The 13,648-nt window shown below is 43.2% G+C and overlaps 1 protein-coding gene across 1 annotated transcript; it reads right to left on the reverse strand.

The window, feature by feature from the left end:
- Positions 1 to 2,213: 2,213 nt before the first annotated feature.
- On the reverse strand, positions 2,214 to 5,471 carry LOC311050755 (ras-related protein Rap-2a). Its single transcript, XM_084064896.1, has 2 exons — positions 4,483 to 5,471; positions 2,214 to 3,345 (listed from the first exon to the last, which is right to left on the reverse strand). The coding sequence occupies exon 1, from the start codon at positions 5,086 to 5,088 to the stop codon at positions 4,537 to 4,539; it is 552 nt and encodes a 183-aa protein (XP_083921022.1). The 5' UTR covers positions 5,089 to 5,471; the 3' UTR covers positions 2,214 to 3,345; positions 4,483 to 4,536.
- Positions 5,472 to 13,648: the final 8,177 nt, after the last annotated feature.

Raw genomic sequence — 13,648 nt, forward strand, 5'->3', positions numbered from 1 at the left:
ATATAAACTGTACATATGTTCCCCTCACAACAGACCAAAGGGAACTAGGTTCAAAATCGGCAAAATATCCCGTTGCCAACAAGTATCCCTTGCAAACAAAATGAGGTCTTTTCGCCAAGCGACACCGTTGTACGGAGTACAAATTAGGCTTTAGAATTCACTTCAGAGCACATACTCCCCAAGACAGATACATAAGAGCACACTACACATCTGCCAAGACACACGCAAAAAAAGGAAAACGAAGCCACACACTCAAACACAACAGAGCCTCCAAAATAGCCTGATGACGTGGAGAGAGAAAAGAAGCCTGTAATTCAGCAAGGAGCCTATATAGTGATTAAACCCCATGTAAAAATGCAAACACACACCACCCACTCTCTCTGGCTCTGTTGCAACATTTCCTCTGTCAGCGCAAATGCTTCCAACAGTAGAAAAAACGCCTAGAATCACAGATCTGGCATCAGATCTAACTGCATCGAGCAAATCCTTATTACAAATAATACTTTGCGCTATAACCTGCTCCCATACAGTAGACAGCAGCAACTCCATTTACACAGGAGAAAGTGCACCACCAGCTCCCAAACATGGCAGCCAATCTCATGACTGTCTCTCATGATCAGTGACAAATCAAAACCATTAAACTAGAAGATAACTCATTTCCTGTTAGCTGAAAAGTGAAATATGTGACATTAAAAGTAATTCATTATATGACCGGTGTAATCTAAAGTAATAATCACTGTAATTGAAATATTAACTAATCCAAATATTAACTTTGCATTTACATTGTAAATTGCATTTACAATGTACTGTCTGTCAGTAATTAATAGTATATGGTCCAATTGCCTCACTAAACAGTGCCAACGTTGGTTGCCATGGCAAGTGGTGCAAAGACGGGAGGAAGTGAAACTTTCAACTTCTCTCTCCACAAGAAGAGGGAAGAAAAAGTGAAAACAGTAACTCAGCAACTTTCGTCTCCGAAAGTTCAAATTCTTCCGATATCAAATCTTTATGCCATAGATGAAACATTGAAGCTGTGGCATGGTTAGCTAGCTACAGTAACTTAGCTCTCATCCAAATATAGCTTATCTGTAGGAGACTGAAGAAGAGTTACACCATAGCTCTGTACATAGTGTTTCCTCACTTAGTTCGTCTCAAGGCTTCGGAAGCAACATTGGCCTTGAACTCCCACCATGGGAGCTCATTAAGGGTTTCATATACTTTGTTGCACACCGAAATTGGCAGATCTACAAGCTCACAGCACATCACACAACGTGGAGCTTGTAGATCGGCAATTTGCAGTATATGACAGTATAAATCCAGCTTAATGGTAGTCACAGTTGAGGGCAGAGCTGTGCCCTCAACCATCAACCATGCAAGACAGAGACAGTGTCATGCCGTAAATGTTACAGAGGCAGGTGAGTAGCATGTCACTATCATGCCTCCCCTTTTTTACACACAAACTGAAACAGACTTGCATGTGCATGCACTTTGCTTTCTCACTTTCTCTCGGATATACAGTGAGCAGATGGATGCCTATAGTGTAAACGCTGCTGCCACCACCACTGTCAGAGGCCACCTGTTGGAGAGGCACAATCTGGCATCCATTGTTTAGAACTCTGACATTTCACACACTCTCTCTAGAATGTCAAAACACTCCACCCCATGCAACGCACCCCCTACCCCCCTGTGCCCCACAAGTCACATGGTGCAGTCAGGGCTGGGATACATGACACCATTGCCTGCCTGCTCTGCTAACGGGCCACAGATATACAAATTCATAGAACGACACACAGCTCCACAAGCAGTTTGAGTCTTTGTAGGATGTTTGATGGACAACACAACTGACCCGTAAGATGCATAACGCAACCAAAACACACATTACCATGACAGGTATCCAAGACTTAATTCAAGGCCTAGTTTTTTTATTTATCTCTCTCTCTCACACTCTCACACACACACTTTTCCTTTGGGCTGTGTTTAGAAGACTGACCACATCATGTATGGACGATGAGTGTATTATAATCAAGATGAAAGTCCCCCCACTTTCATCTTATGGAACCTCAAAGATGCTACAGTAATACACAACTTGTCACATTTAAATGACCTTCGACCTAACTGCTGCCATTAAGTGGATGCTTTGCCAAATGGGAAAATGATCAAATATTGTAGACGAAATCCAGAATATTTACAAGGACAGAAAACACAGCATGGTCTTTTTCTTTTTTTAGAAATTCTTTTGTATTAAAAGTCTTGTTCTTAAAACAGACAGACCACTGTTAAAGGTCTGGTCTGAGCTTTATCTTACAATCAGGTTAGATTTGTCAACGGTACATCACATTTCTTGTTAAAAACAACAAAATAAACGGAACAAACATAATTCCTTTGATTTAAGTGGTCTGGAAGATAAACATTTGGTTGTTTTCATCGAGTCTTGACATTCCAGTACCTGTGTATTTCAATATATAAGGTTTGGCCAAACCACGTACAGACATTGCAAAAGGAATAACTTAGTCCTGGAAAAAAAAAGACCAACTCAAAAACAGAAAGAAAATTGACCACCCCGTTAATAAAAGCCTTTTGTAGCGGTCTTTCATTCCACCGCCCCTTTGAGATTATCCAAAAGGAACAGTTGGCAAAACTTTTTAGATTGCCATGCAGAAGTGCTCCGGTGGCAACACTTGTAGATTGGCACTGAATCTTAATAGATGATTTGTTTTGGAAAAGGCACTTGACACGAAGGCCGTCAGGTCACAGGTGACCATCCCCATGTCACCTCGGCTAAGGTCCTCTCAAACGAAGAGGAGAAAGAGAGGAAAGTGGCACTCTTCAGGTCAACTCCAACAAAAGTTGATTTGTGTCAATGTCTTTGAAAAAACAAACAAAAAACACCCAATAACAACTAAAACATTGTGTTGTGAACTCTGCTCCAAAAAGGGGTGAGAGAGAAAGTCGTCCAATAAATCTTTAAACCCAGTCAAAATGTGCAATTACTTAACAAAATATACTCTATCCCTCACGTCTTCTTATACAGAAATATCCATTAATCTGTGTATCAAGTGTTCCTCTCCACGTCTTTGCCTTTTGGGGGTTCTGTTCCAGTTTTGAGTGCAAGTGGACCCGAGAGGAGTTCACATGGGCTGTAGATCTGACACCGCGTTGACATGGAGGGTGGACATTGATCATGCTGCAAAGATAGTCCAACCCAGCAAAATTCCAGAAGAGTGGACCCCTCCCCTCCCTTCTCAGTTGCTGCCCTCCCTTCTCCCGCAGCATTCCTCCCTTCATTTTCCTCCAAGGCCAGGGTGAGACACGAAGAGCTCAACAGCACACATTTCCTGCAACACACTACCACAGAAAACATACAAGAGGGTTATTAAATGAACACTGTCTGTTTACATTTTTGACACATGCAGGGTTAAATGCACATTTAGCAATAGGCAACAGGCTACATAGTCTCAGATTAACTATAACCTTTTCACTGACCCCTGGATGTAGGCCAGTTAGAATTCCCCTTCCCGGTCTTAATTTCATTGTGGAAATGCCATTTGGGCGTTTTGTTTTGCGACACTGTTGGGTCAACAGATTCAACAGCTTACTTTCTAAAAAGGAATTTGGTCTCAGCTGGATTCTCCAACTCTGAAAATGAGTTTGAAACTTCCCCAAGCCCAACGCATCTGCTTAACCAAACAAAAGACTGCAAAGTGCCCGAGGCTGCGAGTTAAACCCAAGGATGTGCTCATGTGAACATGAGTTGGCACTGAACAAAGTGACTTGTGAAAGGGATGGGGGCTGCTTGGTAAACTAATGGACACTCAATTATAACGTTTTCACTCCAGTACAGGCTACTGTAGAGGAAGACATGTAAGATTTAATTTAGAAAACATTCTCAGAAATGGCCTCCTTTGTCAGTGCCTCTATCAAATTATTGTTGACATTATCCTAGCCATGGATACACGACGGTCGTCTGTCATGGATGAACTTCACCCTAGTGTTTGCACTTTCTCCATTTACGGCCCGTACATCTACATAAACGTTCAGGGACGGATGTTACAATTCTGTTCGGGCCCACAGAAGTATACCCGTATCTTCCGTATTGGTCAATAAAAAGCATTTTAATCAGATCGGAGGCCGATCAATTTCGCAATTTCTCATAGTTATAATGTATCAGAGTTAAATACACCTTCCAACCGATAGGGTCGCGTAGTTGAAAGCATAAGGAGAAAATGGCCACCGATCGGATTAAAATGTTTTTTTATTGAACAATACAGAAGATATGGGTACTTCTGTGGGCCCGTGCATAATTGTAACATCCGTGGCCACGGGGTAAGCACTTTATATTTGAAATCTGAACGTTTATGTAGACGTAAATGGAGAAAATCCAAACACCAGGTTGAAGTTCATCCATGACTGTCATGATATGACGGAACATTATCCAAGCAGTTCAATTAACTCAAATTCAAACAGTTGTGGAGCTCAACTTACCATTGCAAACTTAAAATGAGCAAAGAATCAGAAACTGAATAGTTTCTTCCTTTTTTAAAGAATGACACAAGACGAACAGCACTGGTCGTCGCCGTTTGGTGTCGAGGCATAGTTCATCTGTCGGACTATCTCAGCGAACAGTTCGTCCACCGAGCCCTTATTTTTGGCCGATGTCTCGATAAACGGGCAGTTCCACTCGTCCGCCAGCGCCTTGCCCTCCCCGGCGGAGACCTCCCTCTCGCCCTCCAGGTCCACCTTGTTCCCGACCAGAATCATCGGCACTCTCTCGTACCGTTTCACGCGGATGATCTGATCCCTCATGGGCTTGATGTCCTGGAAGCTCTGCTGGTTGACCAGGCTGTAGACCAGGATGAAGCCCTGGCCGTTCTTGATGTAGAGGTCCCGCATGGACGCGAACTGCTCCGTGCCCGCCGTGTCCAGGATCTCCAGCACGGAGGGCGAGGAATCCACCTCGATCTCCTTCCTGTAGAAGTCCTCTATCGTGGGATCGTACTTCTCGATGAAGGAGCCCGTCACGAATTGAACGGTCAGCGCGGATTTGCCGACCCCGCCGGAGCCGAGCACCACTACTTTATATTCCCTCATGGTTCAGAAACTGTTCAGTTCCCCTTTCCTCTGGCTCTCTCTTCCTTTTGGATCGGGAAAGCAAAGCGCTGCCCGCCCTGCTTGGCTTTCAAACCGCACGCAGAGCCGCCGTCTCGCCGCTGCCCTGCCTTGCAATGGTCTGCTTGGCTGTGTTATGTTTGGGTGCGGGGCGTGGTCCTGCACGGTCGGTGGTCGGAGGCGTAGTGTGTGTGTGTACGGTGGGTTCGCACCGTGACCCACCGTTAGAAAGGTGACATATTTAAGTCCCGACGAGACGATCCCCCCGGTTCTTGTGCAAGGAAGGATCACCCGTAGCTCTGAAGTGACTCTCTTCCTGCCCACACTCACTCTGCACGCAGTCTGCGTCCCACGTCACTCCGCTCAAACAGTCGGCTCTTCCGTTTTAAAGGTGCAGTGCGGCTGTTATCTACTCTGGGACGTAACCAGCGTTGCCAGATTGTGTGAAAGAAACAAGCAACCAGGTATAGGAAAACAAGACCAAAATAAGCTAGCCTGGCGTGGCCAGACTATATCACTGCGTGGATATGACCAAATCGCCGAGGGCATTTTCTTTTTGCACTGGCAGATTCGTCTGGTACCAGGCTAAAAAGAAGCCACATGAGCACTTTAAATCTACGAGAGGTTTGGGCCGCTACGCGGCCCTCACATCTAGTAGCCTAGAGCAGCTACAATATAGGCTATATATAGCATTATTACAATTATTGTGGGCATGCACATGGCTACGTATATGTAATGACGAACCCGATGCAACAACAGATGAGCGCAGAGTGCATGCACTCAAATTATTTGCAGACTAATGCAGTTATGTATGGGCAAGGCGTGTGTTCCTATGAGCCTGGTGAGTGGTGACAGTTACAACACACACACACACACACACACACACACACACACACACAGGGCAGCTTCACACGTCGTGATTCGCAGAGAGATTTTTTTTTGTCCGCAGCCGGACCCCCAGCGAATGCTTCGCGGGGGTCGGCAAAGCAGTGCTCCCGACGCTCTGCTCCGTTGTGCTATTCGGGGATGTGTGCTCTCTTCCACAGCCATGAGAAGTTGATGTTTAAGCTGTTTGAGCTAAGCTATGTGTGCTAATAACACCAACACAACCTGGATTCGAACATTGCACGTGTGAATCTACGTGCTAGTGCTCTGAAGATGATATCTAAAGCTTTATAACTTTGCAGCGTGTTGCAGTGGCCATCGACCATATTCACACAGCGGCCATTTTGGAACTTTACATTGAAAGTGCGGGGTGGCACTTCATTAACTTAATAGCAATATGGCCGCCGTGTGAATATGGTCTATTGTGGGCACTCGCAGCCGTAACTCGACGCATGCGTAGTTTGATATCAACTGCATTTTACTCCCGACCTGTGGGAGGCAGCAACGTTCCGTAAGGCATCTAGTGTGGCGGAAAGTACATGAAGAAGGATAGAATAATTCACTAGTGAGGCAAACTATGGGCCAAATAACGAATACAAATGTATACTGAATAATTAAAAGTACACTATCCAAAGGCTCCAGGTGTAACAGAGTGGTTCACTAGTACTACCTCAGCCTGATGGCTTGAAAGTCTAATATCTCCCCCAAGCGATAGGGGTATCCCTTTGGCTTAGTGGTTAAGATGTTGGCTTTCTACACGGGAGAGCCGGGTTCGAATCCCGGGCGTTACAATGGTGCCGTGACCTGGATCGGGTTTCCCCGTGGGATGAGGTCAAAAGGGGTGAGTGTAACAGAGTGGTTCACTACCTCAACCTGATGGCCTGAAAGTCTAATATCCCCCCCCTGACGATAAGGATATCCCTTTGGCTTAGTGATGAAGACGTAGGCTTTCCATGAATCCCGGGCGTTACACAGGCATGAGAGAGTTTTTGGCGAAATGTGTAGGAAATTGGACACGTGGTCTGCTAGAACTTAACGTAGGAGAGGCAAAGAATCACATGCACAAAGAATAAGACGGAAACGATAACAGCCAAACTCCGCCCCTTTGCAGATAACGGAAGTCCAACAACTAGGCGTTTGTATTAATAGAGATATATACTGGTACAGGCCCGGCGCTAGCTGACAATGGTGAGGGGGGGCGTGTGCGTAACTATGGGGGGCGTAATTTTTTTTTATTCCTTTTTTTTACCGACAGCAGCTGAAGTCCTTGTCATGTCTGTCTGTTTATCAGTCCCTCCTGGTACACACAACACCACTGACCTAGCCTGGTTCCAAACCATAGACCCCGCCCACTCTCTACGACTGACCACTTTCTTAATACGCTGAGGAAGGCTGGACAACGAAACCTATTAATTAAAAAGTACCAGAAGGTTTGTTTTTTAACTGGCAGTCTTGACTTTTGACTTAGTCTTGACTTTTGACTTGACCGGTTGAGGGGGCGTCGCCCCCCCGTGACACTGGGCCTGTACTGGTACATCACCTATTTGAAAATAGTAGATCTACAAGCTCACAACGCGTCGCAGTGTTGTGAACTTGTAGATCTGCTAATTAAAAAAAATCTTGAAATAAAATGTGGAATATTTGTAAGATTTTTGAAACATTCTAAACAACACAAATCTGGTATATGGGGCTCCTTGGCAAAAACCTTTTCAGAGGGGGTTATAGAGACGAATAGGCTACATATTAATTTTGGGGGCCTTGATATGAAAGTATTTGAGAACCACTGGTTAAAATTTTAAAAATTGTGAAGCAAGCCCAAATAAGCAACTACTTTAAAAACAAGCCCAAAAAACCGCAACCCGCAACTAACCAATATTTACACCAACTTCACAGAAAGGTAATCCCTAAATCGCTTATAATAAGCGGACCTGGCAACACTGGATGTAACGGCTAGATTTATACTTGGTAGTACAATGGTGGCGATTAGCGAACGCCGGAAATGGCCAATCGGCAAGCTCATAGTGCGTTGTGGGCTTGTAGATCTGTATTTTCTTTGGCCCGCCACTCGCCGACACTGTCGTACGACGAGGTATAAAGCGGGCTGCCCGTCACCCATCATCAGCCACACCTTAGTTTTGCAACACTGTCTGTATCACCACTGAGTGAGTACTGAGTCTGACTCATTCTCAGTGTAACTGTATTTACTGGGAAAGCACATTATCTACTAGTAGCCTAAGAGTTTAGATTCTCACGCAGCACCAATCCGTGATGTGTCTAATTTAGGCAATTCATTCATGTAAAACGTGAATCATTGTTTCAGTGTTGACATGTTAACTTGAGACAATTCCACACCAATGTTGTCCTGTAATGCAATGGCCCTTGTACCATTCACTAATATGGTACAAGGGCGGGCAGGCCTCCTTATGTTGGCAATGGGGATCAATGTATGTCCCTTTCTTGCCTACAATAAATTATATTGTGGTCACTATAAACAAAACCATGTCATCATGTGCTCAGGCAGAGATTAGGCTAGAGTCTAGACTATACACATGTGATTTATATCAGTCAGCCAAATCGAAACTGCGTTTGGTAATAACATTAAAAAAGCAATCAAACTTACGTCAGCACATCATGTGACTGAATCACTGGGAAATTTAGCAGGTCAAACTGTGATCAAAGTAGGCTACAGACAGAGGAGGTCCAGGCCATAATGGCAACCCCCTGGTGAGGCTATTTAAAAACCTCTGTCAGACTGTCTCTAATCAATGTCAGCATCATAGGGCTCAAGTACTGTAGGCTACTTACTTACAATTTTGGAATTTTTTACTTCACTGGAGTATTTCCTATTTTCAGTATTTTTACTTCTACTCCAATATATCACTGAGGCAAATATTGTACCTTTACTCCACTACTACTAACAATTATTTGAAAACTTTAGTTACTAGTTTTGTATATTTTGATTATTATTATAAAACATACATTAACCACTTCAGCCCTATATACATTTCGGCCATTTGAAAATAGCTCTGCTATTTTCAAAAGACTTTTATACATTTGAAAACTTGTGCAATGGGACATTGTGCATAATGAGTACTTTCTACTTTTGGTAAAGTACATTTAGCTACCAATACTTTCGTACTTTTACTGAAGTAAATTTTGAATTCCGGACTTTTAATTGTGACAGCGTATTTCTACATTGCTGTATTTATACTTTTACTTAAGTAACAAATGTGAGTACTTTTCCCACCACTGATTGAACCTCATTGTGACCTCAGGAGATTGATATGAGGACTATAGACTGGATCAATAGGATTTTAATTTGTCCACAAATCACAAACAGTGACACAGATATGTACACAATCACACCCACATTATTCAGAGCAGTCATGGGAATGATGAATCAGGTCTATGAGTCACTAATTGTTACTGGGATTGCTGTGAGTGTGAAATCACAGGAAATGCTGCATGGCTCACTATTCTCTCTCTCTCTCTCTCTCTCTCTCTCTCTCTCTCTCTCTCTCTCTCTCTCTCTCTCTCTCTCTCTCTCTCTCTCTCGCTCTCTCTCTCTTTCTGTGCTGCTCTCTCTTGCTCTCTCTCTCTCTCTTGCTGTCTCTCTCTCTCTCTTTCTCTCTCTCTCTCTCTCTGTCGCTCTCTGTCGCTCTCTCTCTCTCTGTCTCTCTCTTGCTGTCTGTCTCTCTCTCTCTCTCTCTCTCTCTCTCTCTCTCTCTCTCTCTCTCTCTCTCTCTCTCTCTCTCTCTCTCTCTCTCTCTCTCTCTCTCTCTCTCTCTCTCTGTCGCTCTCTCTTGCTGTCTCTCTCTTGCTCTCTCTCTCTCACACGCACACGACGCACGCACGCACACACACACACACACACACACACACACACACACACACACACACACACACACACACACACACACACACACACACACACACACACACACACACACACACACACACACCATGGCTGAAACCTGTGGTTTTGAATATCAAGTAGTCAATCTTGAGTGTTCTGTGAACTAGCCTCTCCCCAAAACTGATTAAGAGGCAAATAGTCCAGGACCTTTTGAAGACCCCCACTCCTTTGCCCCCTGGGGAGTGAAAGTAATCTGACAGTAGAGCCTTGTGATGTGGATTTGTCACACAACCATGAGAGTGATCATCTTGGATCCAGTGTCCAATTACCACTCACACTCTGTAGCATTAAACGTTTGTGAAAGAGTTGTCTGGCTTGACTGACTACCAGCCTGTTGGTGTTCCTGTTCTTCAAAATATTGGAATTGTGTTGTTGGCCTTGAAAAATCAATATAATACGACCTCTAACAAACACACATACATGCCCATCCAGTATGTAGGCAGCATGCAACTTCTTTCTTTCATAAGAAATGCAAAATTTTCAGTTGTCTCTCTTATAATTAAACTCCACCCATTCAAGTTGTCATAAGTTAAAAGAAAAACGTCCCTTTACATTTTGGGAAATTATTTGATTTTATTTATTATTTTTTGAAAATGTATACTTCCTTTCCTTTTTATTTTCTGTTTTATACTTCTTTTTTAACCACATTATCTACTCTTTCTTGTGGTAAGAACAATATCATGTTCTTTTTACGCTTTTGAGGCACAAAGGGCCTTGGTACAAATTTCCCAACCTAATAGCACTACCAACCTATAAATCCTTTACCATCTTTCATATCCTCTAATTGAAATGACCCCTAACGTGCCCCTCTTGTCAACCAATCATTGTAAATAAGATACACAGCGACACAATAGCATAATATGCTATTCTGTCTGTGATGGGTGTCAGGTCTTTACACCCAGCCCTCTTTAGGCTGATGATGAACTAATTAAAATGTCTGAGATTGCCAGGCTAATTAATGACACAAATCAGTCCCCTCTTGGGACCCTGTGCTAATCCAAAGCAACTTTTATGTTCTTATTTTCTATTATAAGGTGTAAATTGAAAAATCATGATACTATTTCTCACAAAATTATTTGGATTTAAAAAGCCTATGAATGGATGACCTTGAATTACTTACTTAATTATTTCACAATTTGTACCGTTACTTATCTATTCAGGCAATGTGTGTATGTTGTGATTCAAGCATAATTCATTTGGGGGAACAAATGGTAATTTATCATTTCAGTAGAGAGCATAATGTAAATATATTACTCTCCAAGGCCATCTTGTGGTTATTATTAACAACTGCAGAGCTGCCCCCTTCTAATGCATTGTGACCACAATCCATGTAGAAGTTAATTGTTCCACCCTAAGCTAAGCTTTCTGTACAGTTAAGTTATATGAATTGCGAAACCACTAGCACACCTCTTCTTACTGAAGAGCATTACTTTCTGTATCTCTTTTCTTGATGCCATATTTACATGCATTTTGCCTCACTTTTAACATAGCAAAACAAATATTCTTACACCTCCTATTTTACTACTGTATTTATATATATATCTGACACATGTTGTTGCCTGAAACACTGATTTACGTGAAATTAAACTCTGGATATGATTTGCGTAGTTACAAAATGCAAGGCCCAGGCTATTTCTTTAGTGTCCAGCAGAGGACAGCACAATTGCATCAAACTCATAGATTTAAAAAGAAAAAAGAAAACCATGTGGGAGTTTCAAAAGGTTGTGCACATTTGCTGTTGAGTCACAGGTGCTTACTCCAGACAGAAGCATGGTTTCTAATAGTCTATGTATGTGGCTACTTGCATAGCAGCTATAAGCTACCGTATTTTACAATACTGAAAAGGCAATGCAAGAGAATTATTGTACTAAATTTCTTAACATTCTGGAAATATGCAGTAAATCTGTGATTTGTGTAGCATGGGTTTTTGAAAACATAATGGAACTCACTTTCAATTTTCAACATAATGAAAATGGCTCCAACAGTCATGGCATTTTACATAAAAACAATGAGGAGAGGATTCTCTGTTAATAGTTTGATGAGTGAGAAAGTTGTATTGTTCAAGCCCTCGAAAGACTGAAAACAAACATCTTTTGTTTTGGCCCTCAAAACAAAAAAAGTCATGTTCACTCATGATCTACAAACTCTGAGCTCGTAGATCTTCGAAGTTTTCAGCACTCGACACGTTGTAAAATGAAGTGTGAATCAATCAGGCTGAACTGAACAGTGTGTCAAGTATTGGCTTGAAACTCCTCAATTGAACTGATATAAGTGAATAACAGAACAGAGAGAATACAAGATGGAGGAGGAAATGACAGCTGAAAAACTGAAAAAATTGTCAGAGAGAGGGATGACACATAGAGAGAGAGAGAGAGAGAGAGAGAGAGAGAGAGAGAGAGAGAGAGAGAGAGAGAGAGAGAGAGAGAGAGAGAGAGTACAGACACAGACTCTTTCATCCAGCTCACAACACAAGCCTTTCATGGGTGGAATTTGGCCATCATTAATAATACATAAAGTTCAGTCTAGTCCACCCCAGCAGACCGTTAGACAGTCAGGGGTTAAAGTTTAGGGTTGAGAATTCACAGTAACCATCATGGAGAGAGCTGACCGACGTGTTCACTTCCTCACTGATAGGGGAAGCATGCATGATATTATGAAACTTGCTTTGAGGAAGGCAACGGTAGCTTTGCAAAGCCCTCAGGCAAAATGTGAATCTTCTTGTCATTCTAAACAGATGTCATTTTGAGGAATGTGAGGTCATTGGTTCAATGTTAAAGGCAGCACTGCAGCAGAAAACATACAACCCAGCAGCAATCTAATTACTGTTGCTGCCCAACACAATGGCAGCAATTCACACAGTTTGAAATAGGGAATTTGTGAGTGTATGTGAGTGTATGTGTGTCTATGTGTGTGTGTGTGTGTGTGTGTGTGTGTGTGTGTGTGTGTGTGTGTGTGTGTGTGTGTGTGTGCGTGCGTGCGTGCGTGCGTGCGTGCGTGCGTGCGTGCGTGCGTGCGTACGTACGTGTGTCGCGCGCATATGTGTTTTCACATGCACAGGAATGCATGCCCACGCACGCCTGGGTGCACATGCATGCTTGTGCATACATGCAGATCCTATACACTAGGTGGGGTTGGCGAAAGGGCCTCTCTGTGTGGAGTTTGCATATTCTCGCCGTGTTCCCTAGGGTAGGTACCCTCACAAAAACATGCAGTAATCCTGGTCACTATACTGCCTCCCCCTGGCCAGCCGGGGCGCCTGATGGAGGGGAAAGGAACTGGTTGGAATAACGTGTTCCTTCCACGCGCTACGTCCAACCAGGGAAACTCTCCCCTGTCAGGTGACAAGAAGGTCGGTTGGCTCTCATGCATTGAAGGAGGCATGAGCTCGGCCCTGGCCTCCCTAGGTTGGCAGAGGGAAGGTAGTTCCCAGGATTACATAGAATATTGGCACTGGGTGTAAAAAAAAATGGGGTTACAAAATCGTGGGATAACAATTTAAAGAAAAAAAAAATACATGCAGATCCTACCTGTGTGAGCAGCTGAAAGTGACCAAAATATTGTCGTTATTTTACATTAGTTTATCACTGCAGGAATATCAAAGGAATGAATCACCATGCTGGGTCTTGGTGCTTGATACGTTAGTATGCATGCTCGCCCACCCACACATATATTGGTAGGTGGTATCGAGTCCACCACTATAATAACCGTTTACTCCTAAAGAGTTTTCGGGCACCGGCTTCG

This window comes from Gymnoscopelus microlampas (genome assembly GCF_963454915.1).
Source record: "Gymnoscopelus microlampas genome assembly, chromosome: 8".
Lineage (NCBI taxonomy): Eukaryota > Metazoa > Chordata > Actinopteri > Myctophiformes > Myctophidae > Gymnoscopelus > Gymnoscopelus microlampas.

What these genes read in the sequence shown, in the direction of transcription:
- LOC311050755 (XM_084064896.1), bottom strand. Translation starts at nt 5,088, where the DNA reads ATGAGGGAATATAAAGTAGTGGTGCTCGGCTCCGGCGGGGTCGGCAAA.